The sequence below is a fragment of the Megascapheus bottae genome, chromosome X, assembly GCF_031878675.1.
Source record: "Megascapheus bottae isolate mThoBot1 chromosome X, mThoBot2.hap1, whole genome shotgun sequence".
Lineage (NCBI taxonomy): Eukaryota > Metazoa > Chordata > Mammalia > Rodentia > Geomyidae > Megascapheus > Megascapheus bottae.
Genome location: NC_143547.1, coordinates 49,751,879 through 49,778,728, shown reverse-complemented (window position 1 = coordinate 49,778,728; position 26,850 = coordinate 49,751,879). Strand labels below are relative to the sequence as shown.

Genomic DNA, 26,850 nt, shown 5'->3' with positions numbered 1-26,850 from the left:
GAGCCTAAGTTCCTTTGAGTCTGGCTTACTTCACTTAATATGATTTTTTCTAAGTCTTTCCATTTCCTAACAAATGGGGTGATGTCATTCTTTCTGACAGCAGCATAGAATTCCATTGTGTACAAATACCACAACATGTTGATCCACTCATTAACTGAGGGACATCTAGGTTGGTTCCATATCTTTGCTATGGTGAATAGTGCTGCAATGAACATTGTTGTGCTAGTGGATTTAGTATGCCCTTGTTTCTGGATGGTTGGGTAAATGCCAAGTAGTGGAATTGCTGGGTCATAGGGAGCCTTTTGAGGCACTGCCACACTGCTTTCCATAGTGGTTGAACGAGTTTGCACTCCTACCAACAGTGTAGTAGTGATCCCTCCTGGCCACATCCCCTCCAGCATCTGTTGTTATTAGTTTTCCTGATCCTGGCCATTCTAACTGGAGTGAGGTGGAATCTTAGAGTTGTTTTGATTTGCATTTCTGAGAAAGGGATCTTTTTTTGCCGTTATCACACCATCCTCCTATCTCAGCTTTCCAATTAGATGAGGTTTTTAGGCATGATAGAATTTATCTTTTTTTTTTGCCAGTCCTGGGGCTTGAACCGAGGGCCTGAGCACTGTCCTTCAGCTTTCTCAAGGCTAGGGCTCTACCCTTTAAGCCACAGCACCACTTATGGCTTTTTCTATGTATGTGCTATTGAAGAATTAAACCCAGGTCTTCCTGCATGCTAGGCAAGCACTCTACCACTAGGCTAAACTCCCAGCCCTTATTTTTTAAAAAAATTTTTTATTGTAATTAGTAAAAGGGTTACATGATATTTGCCAGATAGAAGGTGCATTAATTCACATACATTCATACCCTTTCACATGTCTTGGTACCCATTACTCTCCCCCCCACACCCCCTACCCGTCTTGGTTTTCCCCCCTTCCCTATCAAATTTCAAATAACCAAAAGAAATAAATTCAATATATTAGTCTTGGAGTTTGAACTCAGGGCTTAGAGACTGTCCCTGAGCTTCTTTTGCTCAAGGGTAGCACTCTTACCACCTGAGCCACAGTGCCACTTCTGGCTTTTTCTGTGTATGTGGAACTGAGGAATTCAACCCAGGGCTTCATGCATTATCTTTTTCTTTTTTGCCAGTCCTGGGGCATGAGCTTGGGCTTTCTCAAGTCTAGAGCTCTACCACATGAGCCACAATACCACTTCTGGCTTTTTTCTGTGTATGTGGTGCGGAGCAATCGAACCCAGGTGCATGCTAGGCAAGCACTCTGCCACCAGGCCAAACTGCTGGCCCCAGCATTATCTTTTCAGGCCATTAATGAATGCAGACTGGCATATCTCCTTTTCTGCGTATTTAGTTGGAGGTGGATATAGTGTTAAAAAGCCTGTTCAATGTGCTGTGGGCTAGAGAAGTCAGCTTTGGCTGGTAGATTTCCACACTGAGTGAGGAGAAAATTGTTTAGTTAACCTTCAGACAAACTAAAACTGCCAGCATCTATGTATTCTACCAGTAAACTTGCTTGAAGCCCTTTTTGTATGGTCTTTTAATGTTTTCTAATTTCAACAAAGGAAATAACACATAATAAATGTTAAAATTAAATTTTAGTGCAGGGGCATTGAAGTGAGGGCCTGATATTTGGCTAGGCTAGCATAATACCATGGAGTTGTACCTCTGCCTCATCTATTTTTTCCTACTTGAAAGGAAATAAGTGTTTCAAATCTTTATTATGATGGAAAAATTTAAAAAATACATATTAAATAGAATATATGGAATTAGTGTCAGCATTGGCTACTATACAGGAAAGAGGGCTTAATATTTGAGTCTTTTTGATGTTTTGAGTCATACCAGTTTTTGGACCCAGTACTCCAAGTCGAGTTAATCATGTAAAGATCTAGTTCAGGTGTGGGGTTTATTTATGTATGAATTAAATGTTACTGGATGGAGATTAAATGTGAGTTTAATGTGCTATATATCCCTTCGTTACCTTCATTTAATCAATAAGTTTGTTCCTTTAGTAAATTCCCAGGAGAACTTGTTCTCCTAGTTCCTAGGAGAATTTACTAAAAGCTGTGTATATATGGCTTTTATATGTATCTGTGTGTATGTGTACATGTGTATATGTGCTGGTCCTAGGGCTTAATCTCAAAACTGGGATGCTGTTGCTGAGTTCTTTTGCTCAAGGGTAGATTTCTACCACTTGAGCCGTAGGTACACTTCTGACTATTAGGGGGAGGCTTATTGGAGATAAGAGGCTTATAGACGTTCCCGCCTAGGCTGGCTTTGAACCACAATAGCTTCGGTCTTCCTAAACACTTACAATTACAGGCGTGAGCAACCAGCACCCAGCTGGAAAGTCATTTTTTAAGTGAATTAAAATTTCTGTGATATACTATATTTTATGTGTGCCTTTTGTGTGTGTGTGCCAGTCCTGGGGCTTGAGCTTGCTGCCCCTGACCTTTCGTGCTCAAAGATAGCACTCTGCTATTTGAGGTATAATTCTACTTCTGACTTTTTTTTGTGGTTAACTGGAAAAAAGAATTTCATAGACTTTTCTGCCTGGTCTGACTTTGAACTGCAATCCTCAGATGTCAATCTCCTGAGTAGCTAGGATTACAAGTGTGAGCCACCAGCACCCACCTTATGAATATTTTATTTAATTTTTAATTGTATTTTATTGTTGGGATAACGTAGAGAGGGGTTAGTTACATTCATCAGGTAGTGGGTTATTTAATTTTTTTTAAATTAGTAAAATCCATGATTCACTTTAGTCACCTATCCCAGCTCATTGTAATTTCCATGGCCCTAATTACACGGAGAAGGAATTTAGTGTTCTTAAAATATGTATGCATGTGGTCCCAGTTTTCACACATTTTAATCCTAAAATCTTAGTGGGAACTTGATCTCTGGTGTAGTGGTAGAGTATTTATTTGCCTAGCTTATACAAGGCCTTCAAAAGAAATATAAATATTAGATGTTAAGCTATTCTGTACCTGTTTAGATTTATTTAGACTTTTTCCCTTGTATTGTGGTTAATAGCTAAAGTGACTATGAAATGAAGTTCTTAAATACTTGTAAATAGGCATCATTTTTTTGCCAGTCTTGGGGCTTCTTTTGGCTCAAAGCTAGAACTCTACCACTTGAACCACAGCTCCACTTCTGACTTTTTTCTGTTTATGTGATGCTGAGAAATGGAACCTAGGGCTTCATGTTTGCTAAGCAAGCACTCTACCAGTAAGCCATATTCCCAGTCCACATTATGGTTTAAAACACAACTATCCAGTATAATCACTAATTTCAAAATAAAGCAGAAAACATAAGACATATGAAAAATATTAAGTTGGGGTTAATGAACTCAAAAGCTGAAAAGTGGTAAAATTTAAAAACTGAATTTCTCCCAGCTTGATAGCACATGCACACTTGAAATCCTAGCCCTCAAGGGGCTGAGGCAAGAGGATTGTGCATGTAGGTCTGCCTGAGCTACATGGCAAGACCCTGTGTCAAAAGGTTTTTTTTTTTTTTTTTTTTTTTTTTTTTTTGCGGGGGGAGATTTGGTCAGTTGTGGAGCTTGACCTCTGGGCCTGGGCGCTGTCCCTGAGCTCTTCAGCTCAAGGCTACCGCCCTATCCCTTGAGCCACAGCACTACTTCAGTTTTCTAGTGGTTAATTGGAGATGAGTCTCAGGTCCTTTAGTGCCCAGGCTGGCTTTGAATCTTGATCCTCAGATCTCAGCCTCCTGAGTAGCTAGGATTACAGATGTGAGCCACCACACCTGGCTTCAAAAGTTCTTTAAATTTCTAAATATGCTATGGTAAACATGAAGTTATGAATATATAGAGTTTCAAGTATAGCATTGCTCCGGGAACTGGTGGCTCATACCTATAAACCTAGGTATTCAGGTGGCTGAGATCTGAGGATTGCAGTTTGAAGCAAGTTCAGGCAGGAAAGTCTAAGTAACCACCAAAAAGCTGGGAGTAGATCGGTGGCTCAAGTCATAGAATGCTAGCCTTGAACAAAATAGCTCTGAGTTGAAGCCCTAAGACTGGGGCACGCGCATGTGCGCACACACACACACACACACACGCACACACACACACGCACACACACACACACACACACCCAAGTGTATGATGTTGTATATTTTATGGTTGTTTGTAATTTATAGTATATATTAAAATGTACATAGTTTCTAATCTAACAATTAAGGGGATGTGATCCAGAGGAAGAAAAATAACTATTATTTTAACCCCTCAAAATAGGATACCATACTTGCAGAACTTCTTCAGATACATAAAGAACACATTGTAGGATATCATGAACATGACTCTCTGTTGGACCACAAAGAAGAGGAAGAGTTGACTGAAGAAGAAAGAAAAGCAGCTTGGGCTGAATATGAAGCAGAAAAGAAGGTAGTTCATTTAGAGGGCTGTTTGAGAGAGGAACAAGGCTGGGGAAATGAGAGGGTAATGAGGGTATGTTATATGTATGTATGGAAACATTACAAGAAAACCTTCCAATATGCTTTTGGGGCCAGGTATAGTAACACATTCCTGTAGTGTAGTCCCAGCTATTTGAGAAGCTGAGGTAGGATTACTTGAGACTAGCCTTGGCAACCAATGAAATTTACCAATTTTGGAAAAGAATTAAAAGCCTTTTTAGTTTAGAGTTTTATATTAGTCATTTTAAAAACCAGTAAAGAAGAAAAAGATCCCCTTTGAAGAGGATAATGTTATAATGAGTCTTCAGATACAGGGTCTCAATTATGAGTATCCATTTAAGAGCTTTAGATAACTTTGAGAGGAGAGAATTAAGATAGGAGAGAAAAAAAACAGTAATATACCTGGGTGCCTGTGGCTTACACCTGTAATCCTAGCTACTCAGGAAGAGGCTGAGATTTGAGGATTGCCATTTGAAGCCAACCCCAGTGAAAAATCCATGAGACTCATTACCAGTGAACACCCAGAAAACTGGAAGTAGAGCTTTGATTCAAAGTGATAAAGCTCTAGCTCTTGAGCAAAAGAGCTCAGGGAGAGCGTCCAGGCCCTGAATTCAAGCCCCACAACCGACCTAAAACAAACAAACAAACTTGCCCTCTTAGGAGAGAAACACAAAGGTGCAGTGCTTATGTGCATCTGATCGTTTAAAATAATTATCAAAATGAACTCCAGGAAATAGAAATGAGGTTTTTTTCCTTGTTGCTGTTTTTGTTTTCTTTTTGCCTTGTTTGTTCATTTATCTTTTTTTGGTCGGTTGTGGGACTTGAACTCTGGCCCTGGGCACTATCCCTGAACTCTTCAGCTGAAGGCTATTGCTCTACCATTTGAGCCACAGCACCACTTCTGGTCTTATGGAGGTTAATTGGAGATTCTTATCTCAGGTCCTTTTGTGCCCAGGCTGGCTTTGAACCACGATCCTCAGATTTCAGCATCCTGAGTAGCTAGGATTGCAGGCATGAGCTACCGCACCCTGCGTGTTCATTTATCTTTGTGAGGGTCGGGGGTGGGGGAGATAGGAATGGAGGAGCAAAAGGTGAACACATGCAGTAGTGGTATTTCCTAGACACTATGTTAAAAATAAACTGTGCAATTTGTGGGTGGAGACAGGAGGGAAAAATCAAAAGAGAGTGAGGGAAGAGGTGACGCTGCCCCAACAGAAATGTACTCTTGCCAGGTGCTGGTGGTTCACACCTGTAACCCTAGCTACTCAGGAGACTGAGATCTAAGGATCATTTTTCTTTCCTTTTTTCTTTCATTCTTTTTTTTTGTGGGTCATGGGGCTTGAACTTGGCCTGGGTGCTATTCCTGAGCTCTTCAGCTCAGGGCTACCACCCTACCTTTGAGCCAAGCCCCACTTCCCATTTTCTAGAGGTTAATTAGAGATGTCTCTTTTGTGCCCGGACTGGCTTTGAACCTTGATCCTCAGATCTCAGACTCCTGAGTAGCTAGAATTACTTCGTCAGCCACCGTGCAAGACTTGCCTGCCTGCCTGCCTGCCTGCCTGCTTGCTTGCTTGCTTCCTTCCTCTTTTCTTTTTTTTTTGCCAGTGTTGGGGCTTGAACTCAGGGCCTGGGCACTGTCCTTGGACGCTTTTTGCTCAAGGCTAGCGCTCTGCCACTTGAGCCACACTGGCTTTTTTTGAGTATGCGGTACCAGGGAATCAAACCCAGGGCTTTGTGCATGCTAAGAGAGCACTCTACCAGTAGACTATGCTCCTGGCCCCAGAGGATCATGTTTCAAATCAAAGCCAGGTTGGCCCAGGAAAGTATGTGAGACTCTTTTTTTTTTGCCTGCACTAGCCTTGACCTCAGAGCCTGAGCACTGCCCTTGGACTTTCTCAAGGCTAGAGCTCTACCACTTGAGCCTCAGCACCACTTCAGGCTTTTTTTCTATGTATATGGTACAGAGGAATCAAACCTGGGCCTTCGTGCATGCTAGGCAAGCACTCTACTACTAGGCCAAACTCCCAGCCCCAAATCTGTGAGACTTATCTACAATTAATCACCAGAAAAATGGAAGTGGTGCTGTGGCTCAGTTGGCAGAGTGCTAGCCTTGAGCAGAAAAGCTCAGAGACTGTGCCCAGGCCCTGAGTTCAAGCCTCACAAAAGACAAAAAAGGAAAGAAGGCAGCAATGTATTCCATCCAGTGCTTGTTGAATTGCCAGGTGAAGGGAAAGTGTGTTTTTAGCATCAGTTAACCCTAATCAGTACTGGCTTGCCTGCCCTTAGACTTGGAGGTAGCAATTGCTTTACTATGTATGCTATGAAATCTTGATTTGGAATAAATATCAGAACACGAAGTATGTTATTATTGGACATCAGTGTCAATCTCCAGCAGCAACTTTCCTTCAAATAGTTGCATGTCTGAAACAGCAGTCCACTCGAGCAAAAAGGGACATGCGAAACCTTATCCTAATACCTGAATCCTTTTTAAAGTCCTAGTGCATTGTACCAAACTTCTTTAATGTTAATGTGCTGTTGGGAGTTTGAGCAGAACTCATCAAGTTGCCTCATTTCTGTGGGAATTACCAGAAAAAAAGAGAGTACACCTTTAGGGGTTAAAGCTTTCTGTGTAATAAGATCTTGGTTTCGGGTGAAAAGGGTGTTTTGTTTGTGTGTGGAAGAGTGTTAATAATTTCCTAGATCTGAGAATGTGGGTTCTTTTCTAAACCAGTAGGTGCTGTCAAATTTCAGGTTTTGAATCACACTGTGAAAAGTGCACATTTTTTTCCTTTTTTTTTTTTTTGTTTTTTAGGGACTGACCATGCGTTTCAACATACCAACTGGGACCAATTTACCCCCTGTCACTTTCAACTCTCAAACTCCTTATATTCCTTTCAATCTGGGAGCCCTGTCAGCAATGAGTAACCAACAGCTAGAGGTATGTTATACACTTGATGTGAATTCAAGGCAATCTCAAGTGCCTTGTTGTAAAATCTCCTCTTTGGGACTATCCCATCCTCCACAAGATCACCTGTGAATAGACCCAGACATTTTTCTTTGCATTTGTCGACTGATACAATTTGTTCAGTGCACCAGGGAATTGGTCCTTGAATGAATGAAGAATTGTTAATTAAGGAACAATAAAGCTGTTGAATAGCAATGCCTTTAGCGATTACATATGAGGAAGCAATTGTTTGTCAATTGTTCAAGAGTAAGAGAAATAAACACATTAATTTACATTCTAATGTTATGTAGAAGGCGCCATTAGTATTCTGAAATAGAAAATAGTATTATGGAATAGTATTATGAAATAGAAAACTTAGTGGTAGAGTGCTTGCCTAGCATGCATGAAGCCCTGCATGCAGATTCCTCAGCACCACATATACATAAAAAGTTGGAAGTGGCACTGTGGCTTAAGTAGTACAGTGTTAGCCTTGAGCAAAAGAAGCTCAGGGACAATGCCCAGGCCCTGAGTTCTGGCCCCAGCATTGGCAAAAAAAAAATAAGGAAGAAATAGAAAACTAAGAACCACATATCAATGAACTAGGAAAGACTGAATTTTCTATACAGATTGTTTTGAGTTGAGTCTGTGAGTTCTCCCTTTAAATGTGCCCATGGGTTTATTTAATTGTTTCATATTTTTTTGCCAGTCCTGGGCTTGAGCTCATGGCCTGAGCACTGTCCTTGGACTTTCTCAAGGCTAGAGCTCTACCACTTGAGCCTCAGCACCACTTCCGGCCTTTTTCTATGTATATGGTACCGAGGAATCGAACCCGGGTCTTCATGCATGCTAGGCAAGCACTTTAACCACTAGGCCAAACTCCCGGCCCCTTTTTCATATATTTTTATTGTAATTAATAGAAGGCTTACATTATATTCACCAGATAGAAGGTGCATTACTTCACAAACATTGATACCCTTTCTCATGTCCTGGTCCTCATTTCCCTCCCCCACCCCTACCTCTCATCTTAGAAAAACAAAATTTTTTTAATTTATTTTTTATTGTAATTAATAAAAGGGTTACATGATATTTGCCAGATAGAAGGTGCATTAATTCACATATATTGATACCCTTTCACATGTCTTGGTCCCCATTACCCTCCCCTCCACCACCACCACCACTCCCCCCCCCCCGTCTTGGTTTTCCCCCCTTCCCTATCCAATTTCAAATAACCAAATACAAATAAATCCAATATATCAGATTACAAAGTGAGATACTGTAACAATATGAGATAACCAAGGGACAGCAAAAGAGATGAGAGATAACATAGTACATTAAGGACAACAATCATTCATTGTATGGCTTTTGTTTCAATATCCTGGAGGTCTTTTCAATTAGCTTCATACTATATGGCCTTATGTATCAAGGTTTTGCTCTATTGCAGATCTCTGCTAGTAGGAAAAACAAAATTTTTTTATCTTCCTAAAAAGACACTTCAGGTATTGATTAGTTTTACTTTATATTAATGAAGCTCACTTTTTTCTTGTCTCATTTGCCTTTTTTTTGGGCTTGAGCTCAGGGCCTGAGCACTGGCCTTGGACTTTCTCAAGGCTAGAGCTCTATCACTTGAGCCTCAGCACCATTTCCAGCTTTTTTTCTATGTATGTGGTACCGAGGAATTGAACCCGAGTCTTCATGCATGCTAGGCAAGCACTTTACCACTAGTCCAAACTCCTGGCCTTCATTTATTTTCATTTTAAAACCAAATGCTGTAAGTGGACAAGAGGAAAGAGCTTTTTACTTGAACATGATGCTGGCTTTCTATTCTTGCTAACTTATTTCCATCATTCTTCTAGGACCTTATTAATCAAGGAAGAGAAAAGGTTGTAGAAGCCACCAACAGTGTGACAGCAGTGAGGATTCAGCCTCTTGAAGATATCATTTCATCTATAGTAAGCAAACTGACGTGCTGTCTTATTTCTACTTCCAAATTTTCACCTCCTCTTCTGGCATACCATTTGCTTGTTTATCTAACTATTCATTTCTTTATGTTGGAGACAAGGTCTTGTGTAGCTCAGGTTGGCCTCAGAATTAAGACCTTCATTCCTCTGTCTCCCAACTGCTAGGATTTTAGGGATGTACCCACCATGTCCGGCTGTTTTGACTTTCAGTTATTGTTGAATTGCTTCATGGGAATGTAGCATATTTGCTAAGTACTACTAAAGTAGATCATAGCCCCAAAGTATCCATCTTTTGTGCCAGTTTCAGAGCTTGAACTCAGGGCTGGGAGTGCTTGCTTTGCAATTTTGCTCACAGCTGGTGCTCTACCCCTTGAGCCATGCCTCCACTTAGCATTTTGCTGCTGAGCTCTAGACTCATGTCTCTTATTTTCCTAAGATGACTTTGAACTTTGGTCTTCAGATTGGGACTCCCAAGGAGCTAGACTTTCAGACATGAGCCACCAGTGCCTGGCTATATTTCAGTAGTTTTTGTTGTTTGTTACAAAAGAAGTAGGACCTAAGTATTGAAAAAAATGTAAAAAATAATGTATGTATTGTTTGTTTAAACACATTTTAATTACCATTTGCAGTATTCCAAATAGTTATTTCATTCCAGAGATAGTGAATCTATAAACTGTACCACAGTAGATAACTTAAAACAATGCTTTCACATCACTGCTTCCTTTATAGAAGAATAATTAAGGCAAGGGGAGAGGGAACTATAAAATCCTGAATATCTAAGTGAAGTAAGTCAGACCCAAAGAAACATAGACCCTATGGTTTCCCTCATTTGTAACAATTAGTATATGTCTAGGATTCTCCTAACAGAGGATCATGGTAGCTTAAAAGCTACATACATATGGCCATATAGGATGAGGCTAAGTGAAATGAACTCCAGGATATGGAAACAAGAGGTTTATCTTTGTGATTGCTGTTGTTAATGTACTAACTGAAGCCATTTATTTTCTCTTCTTTTCCCCTTATGGTTTATCTCATGTTGTTACTGTATCTGAATGTGGTAACTGGCATATTGTATATTCATTTATTTGTTTATTTGAAAAAGGGAAGGTAAGGGAAAAACATGAATTGGGAAGGGTCAGGGGAGGGAAACTGGGAGAAAAACACGAGAAGGGGTAACAATGTTCAAGAAGTAGCTTACCCACTACCTGATAAACGTACTGTAACTCCTTATAGTCACCTCAACAATAAAAAAATAACTTAAAAACCTGAATATCTTTAAGTACCTTAATGATTTTTTTCCCAAGTGTATCATTATTAGGAGTAAGTGGATGTTTTTTCTTTTAGTGGAAGGAAAACATGAATCTCTCTGAGGCCCAAGTGCAGGCTTTAGCCCTGAGTAGACAAGCCAGTCAGGAGCTTGATATGAAACGGAGGGAAGCTATCTACAATGATGTACTGACAAAACAGCAGATGGTAAGAATTCTTACTACCTCTAGGTTAGGTTTACTTTGTTTGAATTATAACAGATCACTGTTTCTCTATCAGTAACCTGTCGAGAGGATGGATGGTTACATTGATTATTCTAGAAGGTTTGTCAGAAATCTGGTGAAGATAATGCATTTGGAAGTGGTGCTGTGGCTCAAATGGTAGAACATTAATCTTGAGGTGAAGAGCTCAGGGACAGCACCCAGGCCTAGAGTTCAAGCCTCATGACCAAACCCCCCCCCCAAAAAAAAGTCGTATTACCACAATGCATTTGAACCAGGCATGGTGGCTTATGCCTGTAATCCTAGTTGCTCTGGAGGCTGAGATCTGAGGATCATGGTTTCAAAGCCAGCCCGGGCACAAAAGAATACATGAGACTCTTATCTCAAATTAACTTCTAGAAAATGGGAGGTAGGGCTGTGGCTCCAGGGGTAGGGCGGTAGCCTTGAGCTGAAGAGCTCAGGGACAGCGCCCAGGCCCAGAGTTCAAGCCCCATGACCCACCTTGCAAAAAGGATAATGTATTTATTAGGAAGGGACAAGAACTTCCCACTGATGACTCTACTTGGCATTGGATCTCTTTTATTATAATTCTATTTTCCACATAGCATAGATATTTAGGACCTTTTGCCAGACTTTTATACTACCTTTGCCATTTTTCAATGGCTTCTAACATGTAGAGATTGTGGTATATTTAATTTGAGAATGAGAGGTGGAGCCCTGGATGATGTTGTACGTTCCTACTATATTACATAATTCTTCAGAAAGCTAGCATAGTCTAGAATCCTTGATCGTCTTTCCTAGCCAGTGCCAGCCATCTGCCTTGCACTGTGCTGGGAAATTTCAACTCTTGACACCAAGGAATCAATATCTGTGGCATGAATTTTACTTCGAAAGCATGACAGAATTTTGTGGTTTTCAAATGATCTTAGGAAATGTGAGACATTCCAGGTAGGAATTATTCCTACTACAAACACTTTTCCCTTTGGTGTTTGTCACTGCAATGTTTATTTGCCTGTCATCATGTGAAATATTCAGAAGAATGACAAAGAAAGGAGACTTGACAAAAAGTGCTGTAACTAATACTTGAAACTAATCATAGTGCCAGGCACATTACTATGGCAACTAACTGAAATGCTGCTTGCAGTACAATAGTCAAGTCATTAAGAGAATTTAGCCTTAAATGGTGTTACTAACTGGTTTCTACAGTAATGGGCCTATGAATGCCATCAAATTAGTAATGGTGATAACAATAATGTGTTTTCCTTTTGGTATGGTACCCCCTGAACAAATTGATTTTAACTCAAAACTTGATCCTTGCCTCTTGGAGACCAGTCATACACTTGTAACAGGTTCCTCTCCCCCCCCTCTCTCCCTCCTCCCCTCTTTCTCTCTCTCTCTCTCTCTCCCCCCACCCCTTCCCAGTTAATCAACTGCGTCCAGCGAATACTTATGAACCGAAGGCTCCAGCAGCAGTACAGTCAGCAGCAACAGCAACAAATGACTTACCAGCAAGCGGCACTGGGCCACCTTATGATGCCAAAGCCTCCAAATTTAATAATGAATCCTTCCAATTACCAGCAGATTGATATGAGAGGAATGTATCAGTCGGTGGCCGGAGGGCTACAGCCCCCACCACTTCAACGGGCCCCACCCCCAATGAGGAGCAAAAACCCAGGACCTTCCCAAGGGAAATCAATGTGATTTTGCACTAAAAGCTTAAAGGATTGTTAAAATCATAGAAAGATCTTTTATTTTTTTAGGAATCATGACTTAACAGAACTCAACTGTATAAATAGTTTGGTCCCCTTTAAATGCCAATCTTCCATATTAGTTTTCAATTTTTTTAAATAGGGCATACCATTTCTCCCTGACTTTGTCAGCGATGTTGCCTAGAATCTTCTTACACACATTGAGTACAGAAGATATTTCAAATTGTTTTCAGTGAAAACAAGTCCTTCATAACAATAACAGCTCCCCAGATTTCCTCTCAAATTTTTATGCCTGCTTTTAGCAACCGTGAAATTGTCATAAAACTAATGAATTTAGAAAAAAATATAAAGATTTCTATATTCGTTCTTTACATATGAAAACCACACAGCTGAGTTCTTAGAGTTGATTCCTCAAGTTAATGAACTACTTTTGTACTTAACCCATTTCTGAATTAGGGTAATTGAAATGGTCTTAATGTTCTTTTAACTGAAGTCTGAAACTGGGTTCCTGCCGATTTGTGTCTGTGGTTAAAAGTTGGAAACTAAGAATTATTCTTGACACAGAATTGTGTGCAATATCCTTCAATCCTACTACTACTCTAAAGTCAGGGAGGAGTCTGGCAGGTAGTGTAGCATTGTAGAAACAGCCTTAAGTACAGCCTAAGAAGAGAATTCCTTATTCTTCTAGAGTGTTTCTGCCATTTTTATTTTCAGTTCTGTGTGCTGAAAGAATTCCTGGTAAACATTCAGGGTTGTGGATTCTCTTCCCCACATGACTTTTCTTTCTTTCCTCCTGGCACTGATACAAAGCACATCTCCTCTCTGCACAGTGCCAGTGCTAGTGCTTCATCCTGTTGCTGGCAGTGGGATGTAGACTGAGAAAATCAAGTTTCTAGCATTTGGGGAGATGAGCACGGAAGTTGTGGTTGTTGGGTTCACACCCTGTTTTTAGAAACAACATCAAAATGGCAGAACCACTGCTGACTTTAAGTTCACATGAGGGATGTGCTTGAACAATTCCCAGTACTGTCAGTATTGTGAGATAGATAATTCCTCTTTTTAAAGATAAGGATCACTGGCTTCTATGCTTTTCTGTTCTCTCATCACTCTTCTATCCCCAAATTTCCTTACATTTTTCTCAAAAAGATTTTAGAGCTTATATATGTGTGTGTGTATGTGTGTGTGTGTGTATACATATACACACACATATATACATGTATTTTTTTTCAGTTTAGATCTGTGAGGTGATTTCTTAATGGAAAGTAATTCATGTAGTACTCTTTTTTTGAAACTTTACTGAAAATACCATTATATTTCTTTTTCTTCATCCAGGTTTGATTTTTTAAGACATAATTTTATTCATAATCATTTTGGTTGCTTGAATTTCTTAAAAAAAAGGATTGTTTTTGACTACCAGAGTCAACTCACTATGGCAAAACCATTTTTGAGAAGGTGAGGAAACAGGTTAAAAACAGCTAAAAGAATTCTGGGGTGGTGTCAGGGAGAGCTGCATGGAGGATTTGCTTTGCTCTCACTGGATTAGGATGATGTGAACATTTGCTAAAATTGTTTGGAGTCATTTGGATCTGAAAGAGGTTTCCATTTTTCTCTCTCTTGGAAGAACTTTGTGGGAAATGGTCCATAAGCACTAGAATTATAATACAGAACGTGTGAGGTCCAGTGGACACTCCCCTCACCCCTCTGCCCTCCAACCAAGTCTATGGCCTATGGCTGGCATAGCCAGCCATATCGTCACATTTATTTAATTGGCATGGGTTTTGGGGGACACAGATGTATGTTTACTTTAGAAGAAATGAAAAAGACAAGATTTATGAAATGAATATCTGAGGCTAGTAGTCTCTGGGCCAACTGTTGCCAGTTGGTATTTTTAAGTCCAGATCACTTTACACCTGATTTACCAGACCTGGGGATGTTCAGCATGGTCTAATAATTTACTCAGAGCTATAGATGTGAACATTGTGAGCAACCTTCTAAACTGTTTCATTGTGGATTCCACTATGAATTTAAAGAATGATACTTAGAAAGACTAATTGGAATCAGAGTTTGAAATAAAACTTGGACCACGTTGCATACACTTTCCTCACTTGACATTTTTCGCTATATAATCTGTACTTTGAGTATAACATCAAGTTTTAACAATCTGAAGGTAAAAATCACATCAAATACTAAAAAGGCTCATTTTTATATTTGTTTTAGATGTTTTAAATAGTTGCAATGGCTTAAAAATGACGATTTAAAATGTTGCTTGTAATACAGTTTTGCCTGCTAAATTCTCCACATTTTGTAACCTGTTTTATTTCTCTGGGTGTAAAGCGTTTTGCTTAGTATTGTGATCTTGTATATGTTTTGTCCCAGTTGTATAGTAATGTTTCAGTCCATCATCCAGCTTTGGCTGCTGAAATCATACAGCGGGGAAGACTTGCCTTTGTTTCTGTTAGACTGCTTTTTGGTTCTGTATTGAGTATCTTAAGTACTGTAGAAAAGATGTCATTTCTTCCTTTAAGGCTGTTTTGTAATATATATAAGGACTGGAATTGTGTTTTTGAAGACAAGCATTCAAGTATGACAATATACTATCTGTGTTTTCACCATTCAAAGTGCTGTTTAGTAGTTGAAACTTAAACTATTTAATGTCATTTAATAAAGTGACCAAAATGTGTTGTGCTCTTTATTGCATTTCCCCAGCTTGGAAAATCTGTGCACATATTGTTTCATAGAAGACATACTGCTTTTGATGTCCTGTGTAATGGTGGTGATGCTTTTGCACACATAGTTAAATTAAGACTGGGACGTCAAGGAGCTTGGCTTCTGAATCTGTTATGTCCTAAAGTCTGTAAAAGGAGATCTCTAACCTCAAAAAGAATTTACATACCAGGAAGCCTGTGTGTGTATGTGTGTTAGTTTTGGTTGTCTGTGTATCATCCTACCTCTTAACAGTTGTATCTTTCACTCATTCAGGTCCAACCCACAGTCCATCCCCAGACCACCCACCATCTAATGCTCTCACAGGAGGTAGATGAAACTGTATCATCTGGCCTCTGGTGAAGCTGCAAGTTCTGCACACCTCAATTGGTGATGTTTCTTTCTTTTTCTTTTTTATTTTGGGGGGGGCGCTATTCCTGGGACTTGAACCCAGGGCCTGGGTGCTATCCAAGAGATTTTTGTTCCTTAAGGTTAGCACTCTACCACTTGAACCACAATCCCACCTCTGACTTTTTTTGGAAAGTTAACTGGAAATTGAAGTCTCCTGGACTTTTCCTGCCTGAACTGGCTTCAAACTTGTGATCCTCAGATCCCAGTCTCCTGTGTAGCCAGGATTATAGGTCTGAGCCACCAGCACCAGCTGTGATGTCTACTTTTAATGCCTCTCCTTACATCAAATCAGATCCCCACTTAAGTGCTGCAGACAAGTCCTCAAAATAATTCCTCTCCCACCCCCTTAGTAATGGATATTTACTCCAAGGCTGTAGATAGAAGTCAGTATTGACAGTGAAATAAGCCAGTCTGTCACAAGCTCACTACACTAAATTGTTTTCAGGTTATTAGTCATGTTGCCACATTCAGTCTCAACATGTGACTTGTCTATAACCAAGAAAATGATAAATTTCCTGCCATTGATTTTTTTTGTTAGTTATGGGGCTTGAACTCAGGGCTTGAGCGCTGTCCTTGGCCTTTTTCCTTAAGGCTAGCTAGTGCTCTGCCACTTGAGCCACAGCACCACTTCTGGCTTGTCTATGTATGTGGTACTGAGGAATCAGTGGAATTGGGGTCTTTGTGCATGCTAGGCAAGCACTCTACCACTAGGTCAAACTCCCGGCCCCCTGATTTTTTTGTATGTGTCTGACAAGTGTACAATTTGAGCCAAACTCAAAGGAGTTGTCATGTCTCAGAAATGCTTTCATCTGTGCAACATTCTACACACATAGCATTGGAGGTTGAAGAAAAATTTAATTCAAAATTTCTATTGTGTCTAAGCTTAATCAGACACTTGATACCAGTAGCTTTGGATGTAATAATGATGGTGCCAACTCACCCTTAAAAGTTTTACTCCTTGGGGTACACCCTGCCACAAAATTCCCGCGGGATATATAATTTGCCCTGGTCTCCTTAGTCTCCTTTCAGTAACCTTGGTGACACCACCATCCTAGGCTAACCAAAGGAATCCTCCCTTCTGGCACTCCGGCGGTCTCTTTCTCATGCATACCAGGAAGAAAACATCTGCTGACATCTTTATAAGGCAAATAAGGCCACACACAGCTTTACCTGAAAGAATAGAGGGGTGAGGCATGCCCTCTTTAATAACTGGGGATATGAGACAGAAACAATTCCTGGAAGCTACTAAGAGCAACTGTGTCCTGGAGACTTTCACATTAAATACTTGGCTTTTCAGAAAGGTGAAGAGAGATAGCCTATGGATTTGAGAATGAGCTTTGTTTCAGGTACACAAGAAAAAAGTAATACTGAAAGGAAGAGAACAAAGATTGGGAAGGATGGGGGAAGATTGGAGTGAATTGATGGCTTTGAAGCAACTGAATGAGAAATTCAATACCAAGCAGAATCAGCATTTGTGAAGCAGATGATGTGTTGAGGTAAAGATGGTGATTTAGGCTGGGATAATTGGAATGGGTTAGAATGAATGCAAAGTGAAGAAAGATTGGAGACAGAAAAGTAGCTAATGGGTCCAGCCATCATTCTTGAAGGACAAAAGCAAGGAGGGGTCGAGTGTATACCATAGAAGCCTTTTAAAATTGGTATTTGCAACAAATATCTGTTATTTCCCACTTAACTTTTCCTCCAAGTTTTGCTCAGAATGTCTGATTTTGCACACCCAGTTTCACTGATTATTGCTCTCAAGCTTGCTACGCCCATTAGTGGCATTCTTGAGCTTTTTGTGTTTGTTGCTCTGCACAAAGATGCTAGTGCTCCATTCTCTTTCAAAGCCAGTTTCTTCAAAGAACCAAATCGGTTCCTGTTAGAGACACATCCATTCCAAGTGCTAGTTTCCCTTTTGGTAATGTTATATTTATAAGCTTCCCTTAGGGTTTTCAGTGGGCTTTGTGGTTATTATATGTATTAACCTGTACATAACATATCTGTGAGAGATGTGGAGAGAATAATTACATTCTGCTCATGAAAATTAAGCTCAAAAATGATACCAGCATCAAATCCATTGCACTTAAGAGGTAAAAGATGCATTCTAGTTCAATTCAGTGGGTCTTTCATGTCTCATTTGAAAAAAAAAAGAAAGGGACTATAATAATAACCTTACCTGCTAGAAAGCAGGGGACTGGACTAGGTGATTTCCCAAGTCCCTTTCAGCTCCCAGAGCAAAGCAGGCGCCAAATGCTCTCTCGCTCGCTTGCGCTTTCTCTCTCTCTCTCCCTCTCTCTCTCCCTCTCTCTCTCTCTCTCTCTCTCTCTCTCTCTCTCTCTCTCTCTCTCTCTCTCTCTTCTCTGTGTGTGTGTGTGTGTGTGTGTGTGTGTGTCTGAGGTTATCCAAGGAGTTTGTGAAGAGTATTAGAAATCCTTCCCCTTTGGCTAACCCTTCTCCCCCACTAAGCTATACCTTTCTTCCTCTTGTTTAGAAAAATGAGAGAGCTGACAGGCATTTTAATGACAAAGCAGATAAGTCAAGTTGTAATTGGCTCTAATTACCACTTCCACTAGCTCTATCCTTTTTTATCTTTTGCCCAGAGGCCCTCCCAGAGCAGTTCCTTACTGCCTCTGGAACTCATTGCAGAAAATAGATGAAGAAAAAAAAACCCAAACCACACCAAATTGTTGAACGGGGCTGATTTTTGTGTCTTGGTCATCTCCTTGTACTAAAGGTGATAAACATCAAGGGAAAGACAAATGGACTTTTGTGAAGTCAGCTTTTAAGCAAATAATTGCTAATTCCCAAGTGTATATATTGTTCAGAATTGAAAAGCAAATCATTTTTTATAGAAGTAGTCTGGATAAAGTTTATAGTGGGTAGGTGGCTATACTTGTTTATGTTGACTCTCGTGTAATTACGTGTACCTTTTTGAGGTGCAGGCTTTAGAGTGACATTGTATGAGAAAACAAATGGAAGAATGAAATAGTAATCTTTCTTCCTTCCTTTTTTTTTCTTTTCTTGGTAACTGCTTGTCTGTGCTTGCCGGTAGGAAAGCAGGTAGAAGCCTGTGTCTAGCCTTGGTGAATATATTTCAATGAAAACAAAACCAAACTTGGGAGGAAGAGGAGGAGGAGAAGGAGAGAGGAACGATGGTTCGCAGCCATTCAAGGTCTTACTGGTTCAATCCCCAACCCTTGGTAAATTTTCAACAATACAGCATGGAGGGATTGAACTTCAAAGACTTCGGTGATGCAGGATTGCTTGGATTTTATCCTTCTTAGCAAAGGAAACAATTTATTCTATTAGCACATTTTCCACCCTTTCTTCCCACATCTTGCACACACTATTCCTGGATGTGCTAGGCTCAAATGAAGTGTCTGCCTGCAATTTTCCCTCTTTTCTTCTCCAAAGCATCTACCCTCAACTGTGCCACACACAGACACACCACTTCCAGTCAAATACCTAAGGCAGGGGTGTGGGACTGACTCCTAGAGTCACAGAATACCAAAGGATAGCTGGAGTCTTTTGGGGGCCAGGAAACTAGGGCCCTATTCCAGTCTCCATACCTACTCCATTCACATGCCTGCTAGTCCATTGCAATTCCAATTCATTTGGTTTTCAATCTGCCAGACCACATTAAACAAATTTCCAAAATAATTGGCCCTGAACTGTGGGTGGGAATTGGAAGAATCCCATGAAGCACACTGAAAGGGAAAACAAATCCTTGTGTGAGTGAAAAGTATTTTTAAAAGAGGGGGGACCTCTGACATCACCCCCTAAGCCTTTCATTTGGCATCCTTAGCATTGGCCCCAGGATTTTGTTTCAGAGGGATGATAGTTAATTTGTTTAAAACATTTCCCCCCGCTTTACCACCCTTAGCATGGTTTGACCAATAGGAATCAGTAACTGTGCTTTCCTTGACCAGGGCCAAGAATGGAGTCATTTAGATGTTCGAAGACCAGGCTAATTTTAAACTACTTCAAAATCCTTTATTTCAAATGAGAAGTGCTGATGGAACCAGAGAATGCAAGAGTTCTGTATTACTATAGTACTTGCTGTCAGAATTTGTGTGACTGTATGTGTGTGTGTGGGGGGGTGCGTGCATTGCTCCTAAGGCTTTTTCATTTTTTGCCAGTCTTGGGACTTGAACTCAGGGCCTAAGCACTGCCCCTGAGCTTCTTCTTTAGCTCAAGACTAGTACTCTACCTCTTGAGCCATAGAGCCACTTCCAGCTTTTTGTTTATGTGGTACTGAGGAATCCAACCCAGGGTTTCATGCATGCTAGGCAAGTACTCTACCACTAAGCCACATTCCCAGCTACTGGGGCTTTGAACTCAAGGCGTGGGATGTGTTCCTTTAGCCTTTCTTCTCAAGGCTAGTGCTTTACCCCTTGAGCCACACCTCCACTTCAGGGTTTTTTTTTGTGTTTTTTTTCCCCCCCTTTGGTACTTAAGATAGGCGTCTCATAGATTTCCCTGCCCTGGGTATCAGATCTCAGCCTCCTGAGTAGCTACAATTAGAGGTGTGAGCCATCAGTTCCCACATCAGTGTGACTATTTTCGAATTACAGAGATGCACCTCTAGAACAGTGGATAGCTTATATATTTTCTTTTTAAAATGAAAAATAACTATTATAAAGGTAATGTATAGAGAGGTTACAGTCAGGTAAAGAGTACACTTCTTTTTGGACCCCTTGTCACTCCTTCCCTTTCTCTTTCCCAGTTTTTTTTGGCCAGTCCTGGGCTTTGAACTCAGGACCTGAGCACTGTCCTTGGACTTTTTCTAGGCTAGAGCTCTACCACTTGAGCCACAGCACCATTTCTGGTTTTTTTTTCTATGTATGTGGTACCAAGAAATCAAACCCAGGTCTTCTTGCATGCTAGGCAAGCACTCTACCACTAGACTAAACTCTTGGCCCTCTTTCCCAATTTTTTAGCTCACATATTTTCAAACTAAATGTGGACCAATTCTGTGCTAGGATTTGGGTGTCTAGCTTTCTCTGTGTAAACTTGGACACGTTATTTTACCTCTCAGAATCTTTTTTCAGACACTAATCAAATTTTAGTGAAGGCTTACTATGTGTCATGAATTAGTTAAAGATGAGGAAACTACTTAAAGTTGAGGTAAACTGGGCACCTAGTGGCTCATGCCTGTAACCCTGGCTACTCAGGAAGCTGAGGTCTGAGGATCAAAGATTGAACAGAGCATAGGGGAGAAGAGCTACCAAGTTTGCGCCAGTCTCCATGGTCAATTTAGTTAGGGTCTCTTTTAATGTTCTATTCATTCTCTCTACCTGTCCTGAACTTTTGGGTCTGTAGGCACAAGGTAATTTCCAATCTGCCCCAAGTATGGAAGCCAGTCCCTGACTTACCTTCGAGACAAATACAGGTCCATTGTCCGAACCTATCATGATTGGAAAGCCATACCTGGGTAAGATGTCCTCTAGTATCTTCTTGGCCACTATCTGTGCAGTTTCCCTTTTAGTGGGGAAAGCCTTGACCCATCCTGAGAAGGTATCCACAAAAACTAGCAAATACTTATATCCATACTTCCCTGGTTTTACTTCAGTAAAGTCTACCTCCCAAAAGGCTCCTGGCTTGTCTCCTTGCTGCCTTGCCCCTGAATTTTGCTGATTTCTCCCTACATTATTTAGCTGACATACTCTGCAACCTGAGATAATCTGATCAATTTTGATGGCTGCCTCCTTAATTCGTAGTCCTGTTTGTCTTATTAAGTCTTGCATCTTTCTGGCTTGCAGATGAGTACTATGGTGAATTTTTTGTAGCACCTTTGTCCCTAATTTTTCTGGGAGTACTATGTGACTCCTGGAATCTCTCCACCATCCATCAAGGAGCCGTACCATAGGCAGTTTCTCAATCCATTGCAAGTCTTCCTCCGTATACCCTGGGATCGGTGGTAAGACTCTGGATCCTGGGTCTGGGAGTTGGAGGGCTAGAGCTGGAGTTGAAGATAAGGCCACCTCCCGGGCAGTCTGGTCAGCCAGATGATTGCCCCTGGATACAAGATCTACAGGTTTCTGGTGTCCTGGGCAATGGACTATTGACAGTTTCTTTGGTTCCCAATGAGCAGCCAGGAGTGCCAATATTTCCTCCTTATTTTTGATAGTCTTTCCTTCTGCTGTGAAGTCTCCCAAGTAGCTGGGGAAAGAGAGATTCCACGGTGTCCAGCTCTCCCATATAAACTGTGATAGCCCCTCATAACTAACTCTTCCTTACAGTTTTATTACGATCTAGATTGTAATCTGGACCTTTGCAAAAGGACAGAAACTTTTGATAGCTTCATTCAGTTTTGCACATCACTAAAGATCTAGAAAGTGTTGAATAAGCCGGGCACTGGTGGCTCATTCCATTAATCCTAGCTACTCAGGAGGCTGAGATCTGAAGATCATGAATGAAAGCTAGCTGGGGCAGCAAAGTCCATAAGACTCTTATCTCCAATTAATCACCAAAAAGCTGGAAGTGGAGCTATGGCTTAAGTAAAAGAAGCCTTGAGTAAAAGAAGCTCAAGGATACCATCTAGGCTCTGAGTTCAAACCCCATAACCATCAAATGAGACTAAAAATGAAGATGTGTTATCTGGGGCTCTCCTAGCAGAGGATTACAATAGCTCAAAACCTAGGTATATAAGGTCACACAGGATGAGACTAAATGAAAGGAACTTTAGGATATGGAAACAAGAGCTTTATCTTCTGTGACTGTTGTTCTTAATGTACTATGTTATTTCTCTTCTATTTTGTTGCCCTTGTGGTTAATCTCATATTGTTACTATATCTGACTTTATTACCTGGTATATTGTATATATGCTTATTTGTTTATTTGAAATAGGAAAGGGAAGGGGGGGAAACAATGATTGGGAGGGGGTGGGTGGTGGAAAATGGGGACAAAAATATGAGAAGGGGTATCAATGTGTGAGAAGTAATGCACCTACTATGTGGCGAATGTAACTGTAACCCAACCAAAAGAAAAAAAAAAGATGAAGATGTGTGGTTTAGCTCTGGCACCATTCCTGTCATTGCAAAACAAAAAAAATATGTACAACATAATGAGGGCCTGAAGAACCTGTTATCTGTGTGTCTTTGGCTGTGTTGCCAAAGAAGAATTGACTGAGAAAGATGCAGAAAGGGAAGCACAGCCTATTCTGGGATGGAGGAGTTGAGGCTACTCAAAATCAGGACAGAGTGGGGTATTTCTGCTCTTGTCACAGGGCCTTGTGTCTGCCATATGAGAATTAACCAGGCACCCATGTCTCATGCCTGTAATCTTAGCTATTTAGAAATGGAAATGTGAGGATTGAGGTTCAGATCCAGTCCAGGCAGGATCATCCAGCAGACTGTTATCTCCAATTAAAAAAGCACACCAAGAAACAAAACAAAACACTCCATCTCAAATGTGGAGTGGTGGCTCAAATGATAGAAGTGCCAACTTGGAGCAAGAAAGCTCAGCAACAGTGATCAGGCCCTGAAGTCAAGTCTCAGTGCTCGTGCACACACATACACATACAATCGTAATGGATGTGCATGCTCAAAAATAGCCAGATACTGAACCCACCAGGGTGAGATAGAAGGAGTTTAGCAGAGTTGTCAGTGCCGGCTTCCTTCCCCAAGGAACTTAATTAGACTTGAAATAAGAAAAAGAACACAAGTTTATCCTCTAGCCAAGCCACAGAATGACTCCCTAGCTGCCTGGTGAGAAATCTAGCAGGCTCAGGGTTCCAGGGGGGCCACAGGTCACCTGGGTTCAGTCCAAGTTGCTCCAGCCCTCTCTGCGTTGACCCTTAAGGACTTCATTACTTCTCTCTGGAGTAGAAGTTGGAGCTCCATTGCCTAGAGATGAGAGTTTTGTGGATGCTCCTGTGTGGGCTGGATTTGAACTGTAATCCTAAAATGTCAGCCTCCTGAGTGGCTAGGCTTATAAGCATGAGCAACTGGTGCCTAGCTCCCACCAAAACTTTTGGTGAAATTTAATCCCTATTTTGAGGTGTTATGGGCATGACAATACCTGTACTCCTGCTCTCAAAAGGATTGTGAATTTGAGACCAGCCTGTGCTACGAAGGGAGATACTGCTTCAAAAACAGACAAGACAGACACACAGACAGACAGAAGGTAGAAAGGTGGTCCATAATACTTGCAGGTGGGATATTGAGGAGGTGATTAAAGTTAATGCCATTGAGTGGGTGGGGCTTCAATCCAATGAGACTGTGGCTTTATAAGAAGAGGAGAAGAAGGCTGGGATTTTGGCATAGTGGCAGAGTGTTTGCCTAGCATGCACAAAGACTGGGGTTCGATTCCTCCTTACCGCATACATAGAAAAAGCTGGAAGTGATGTTATGGCTCACATGGTAGAGCTCTAGCCTTGAGAAATCCCAAGGACAGTGCTCAGGCCCTGAGTTCAAGTCCCAGGAATGACAGAAAAAGAAAGAAAAGACATGAGCTCATTTGTCCTGTCTTACCAGGCTAAGCTGGGCATCATCTCAGAAAACTGCCCAATCTTGAATGCCCCAGCCTTCAGAACTGTGAACTGAATAAACTTTCCTATTTTATAAGGTTGTGGTGTTTTCACAATTATGACTTTTCACAATGTATCATTATACATATTATATAATATTTAAGTATATGAGAAAGTTATGCATAATATAGTTATATCATATATAATTAATTATTTCAGTGATTATGTATAATGATAGAGATTAATTAAACAATTACAGAAACAGAAAACAGACCAAGACAGCAACGTTGGGCAGTGGCAGTAGGAATGGAAGGAAAAGTGTGAGGGAGAGGAAGGAAGACCTGGTGTCAGGGCTGTTGTTAGGGTTAGCCTGGTGCTGGGCTCTGTTCAGAACCCCGGGTAGCCCAGGTTGTGCAGCCATTCTCGTTCCTCCCCTCCCTGCACTTATATATATTTTTTGCCAGTCCTGGACTTGGACTCAGGGCCTGAGTACGGTCCTTGATCTTTTTCTCAAGGTTAGATCTATACCACTTGAGCCTCAGCACCATTTCTGGCTTTTTTCTATGTATGTGGTACTGAGGAATCTAACCCAGGTCTTTGTGCATGCTAGGCAAGCACTCTAACACTAGACCAAACTCCTGGCCCCATATCTTTTTTTTTTAACCAGTCCTGGGACTTGAGTTCTACCACTCGAGCACTGGCTCTTACAGGCTTTCTGGGATCTCATAGGCTTTTCTGATGGGACTGGTTTTGAATCATCATCTTCAGATCTCAGCTTTTTGAGTAGCTAGGATTAAGGTGTGAACTACTAGCTGCTTTTTCTTATTTTTCAGTGGGATCTTGTGTTTTTCACCAGGGATGGCTGTAGACTACAACCATCTTTCCTCAGGCCTTCCAGATCATAGATGCATGCTATCACACCTGGCTTACTGATTGAGATGGGCTCACACTAACTTTTTGCCTAGGCTGGCCTCTAACCTCAGTCTTTCCAATCTCTACTTCTCAAATAGCTGAGCTCAGGCTCAGCTTCTGAGTGCACTTTTAGAAAATTTCTGATTTTGCCGGGAGTTTGGCCTAGTGGTAGAGTGCTTGCCTAGCATGCACGAAGACCCGGGTTCGATTCCTCGGTACCACATACATAGAAAAAAAAAGCTGGAAATGGTGCTGAGGCTCAAGTGGTAGAGCTCTAGCCTTGAGAAAGTCCAAGGACAGTGCTTAGGCCTTGAGCTCAAGCTCAGGACTGGCAAAAAAAAAATTTCTGATTTTGCTATAGTTATTGTGGTAGTGATGTTTGAGATTGGAACCTAGGACTTCATGCATGCTACACATGAGCCAGTATGGGAGCTATTTGATTCAAACTCATACAATTCATTGGACAAATAAGGAATGCTCATGTGATCGGAGTGAGGAATACCAAGAAGGACTGTCCTAAATTCAAATCTTTTTCCACCACGCTGCCATAGTGTTTGTGCCCTCAATGAGACCTGCGGCCTTTTGATCCTTATTTCCTGGCAACATTCACTACAGCACACAAATCACCCTGTGCTTTTTTCTCTGCAAATATCAGTGGAGAGGCCAAACCAGCATACCTAGTATAGGAAGGGCACAGCTCCCAGGAATATAATCCTCCCCTCTCCTTCACCCCCATTAACTGGTCACGCTGATTTGTTCTGTGGACCAAGCTACCCTGAGACTTTATAAACCATTTGATTGCAAACACAATTAAGGGAAAACAAATTAGGGCACTGCGTCTCAAACGTTAGTGTGTTCAGAGATTTCCTGAAAGGTTCATTAACATACAGATTCCTGGGCTTTGTCCTCAGAGTTCTTGATAATTTCTGTCTCTAGTTAGTTTCCTGGTGACTGCTAGTCAAAAGACCATACACTTTGTACATTACTGCATGATGGAAAGGTATTGATGGATTCCTAGGAGAAGCACTGGCATGGGATGATGGGATTTGGTAAAGAGATAGAGGAGATCGTCTTCCAGAAAGGAAGCTGGCTGGCTCAAAAAATCAATCTCCCTGTTGATTATTGTTTTGCATTGTTTTGCTCATATTTAAAGTAAGAAGGATTTTCAGTCTTAGGGATTTGGGTTCTAAGCAAGCACTCAACAAGAATTTCTCAATCCCTAATTATTCTAAATATGAATGGGAGGAACTTCAATCAGAATGGTGTTTTATTGTTTTGGTGGTGGTGGTAGTGCTAGGGCTTGGACTGTAAGCCTCATTCTTTCTAGGCCAGCACTCTTTAAATCACAAATTCCAGCTTCCCCACCCTTTTGTGAACTTGTTATTTTGAGGTAGGATCTAACTTTTTTCATGAGTACATGTCTGGACAATGACAGGCACATACTATCACATGCAGTTTCTTCCATCAAGATGGAATCTTGATATTTTCTTTCTTTCTTTTTTCCCCCAGTCCTTGGCTTGAGCTCAGGGCCTGAACACTGTCCTTGGACTTTCTCAAGACTAGAGCTCTACCTCAGCACCACTTTCGGCTTTTTTCTATGTATGTGGTACTGAGGAATCGAACCTGGGTCTTTGTGCATGCTAGGCAAGCACTCTACCACTAGGCCAAACACCCGGCCCCGATATTTTCTTTCTTATTGCTGATTCTGGAGCTTGAACTTTGGGCCTGGGAGCGGTCTCTGTGCTCCTTTTTGCTCAAGGCTAGCACTCTACTAGTTGAGACACAGCACCACTTCTGGCTTTTTCTCTGATTAACTGGAGA

At 41.1% G+C, this 26,850-nt stretch overlaps 1 protein-coding gene across 3 annotated transcripts in view; it reads left to right on the top strand.

Moving 5' to 3' along the window:
- Positions 1–15,404, top strand: part of Atrx (ATRX chromatin remodeler) — a 183,493-nt gene extending 168,089 nt beyond the window's left edge. For all 3 annotated transcript variants that reach the window (XM_090326029.1, XM_090326027.1, XM_090326028.1), the window contains 5 exons: positions 4,257–4,406; positions 7,248–7,373; positions 9,233–9,328; positions 10,682–10,810; positions 12,247–15,404. In XM_090326029.1, the coding sequence (XP_090182155.1) occupies positions 4,257–4,406; positions 7,248–7,373; positions 9,233–9,328; positions 10,682–10,810; positions 12,247–12,525 (780 nt within the window). In that variant the 3' untranslated portion in view covers positions 12,526–15,404. The remainder of the gene's footprint in view (positions 1–4,256; positions 4,407–7,247; positions 7,374–9,232; positions 9,329–10,681; positions 10,811–12,246) is intronic.
- The last annotated feature ends 11,446 nt before the right edge of the window (positions 15,405–26,850 follow it).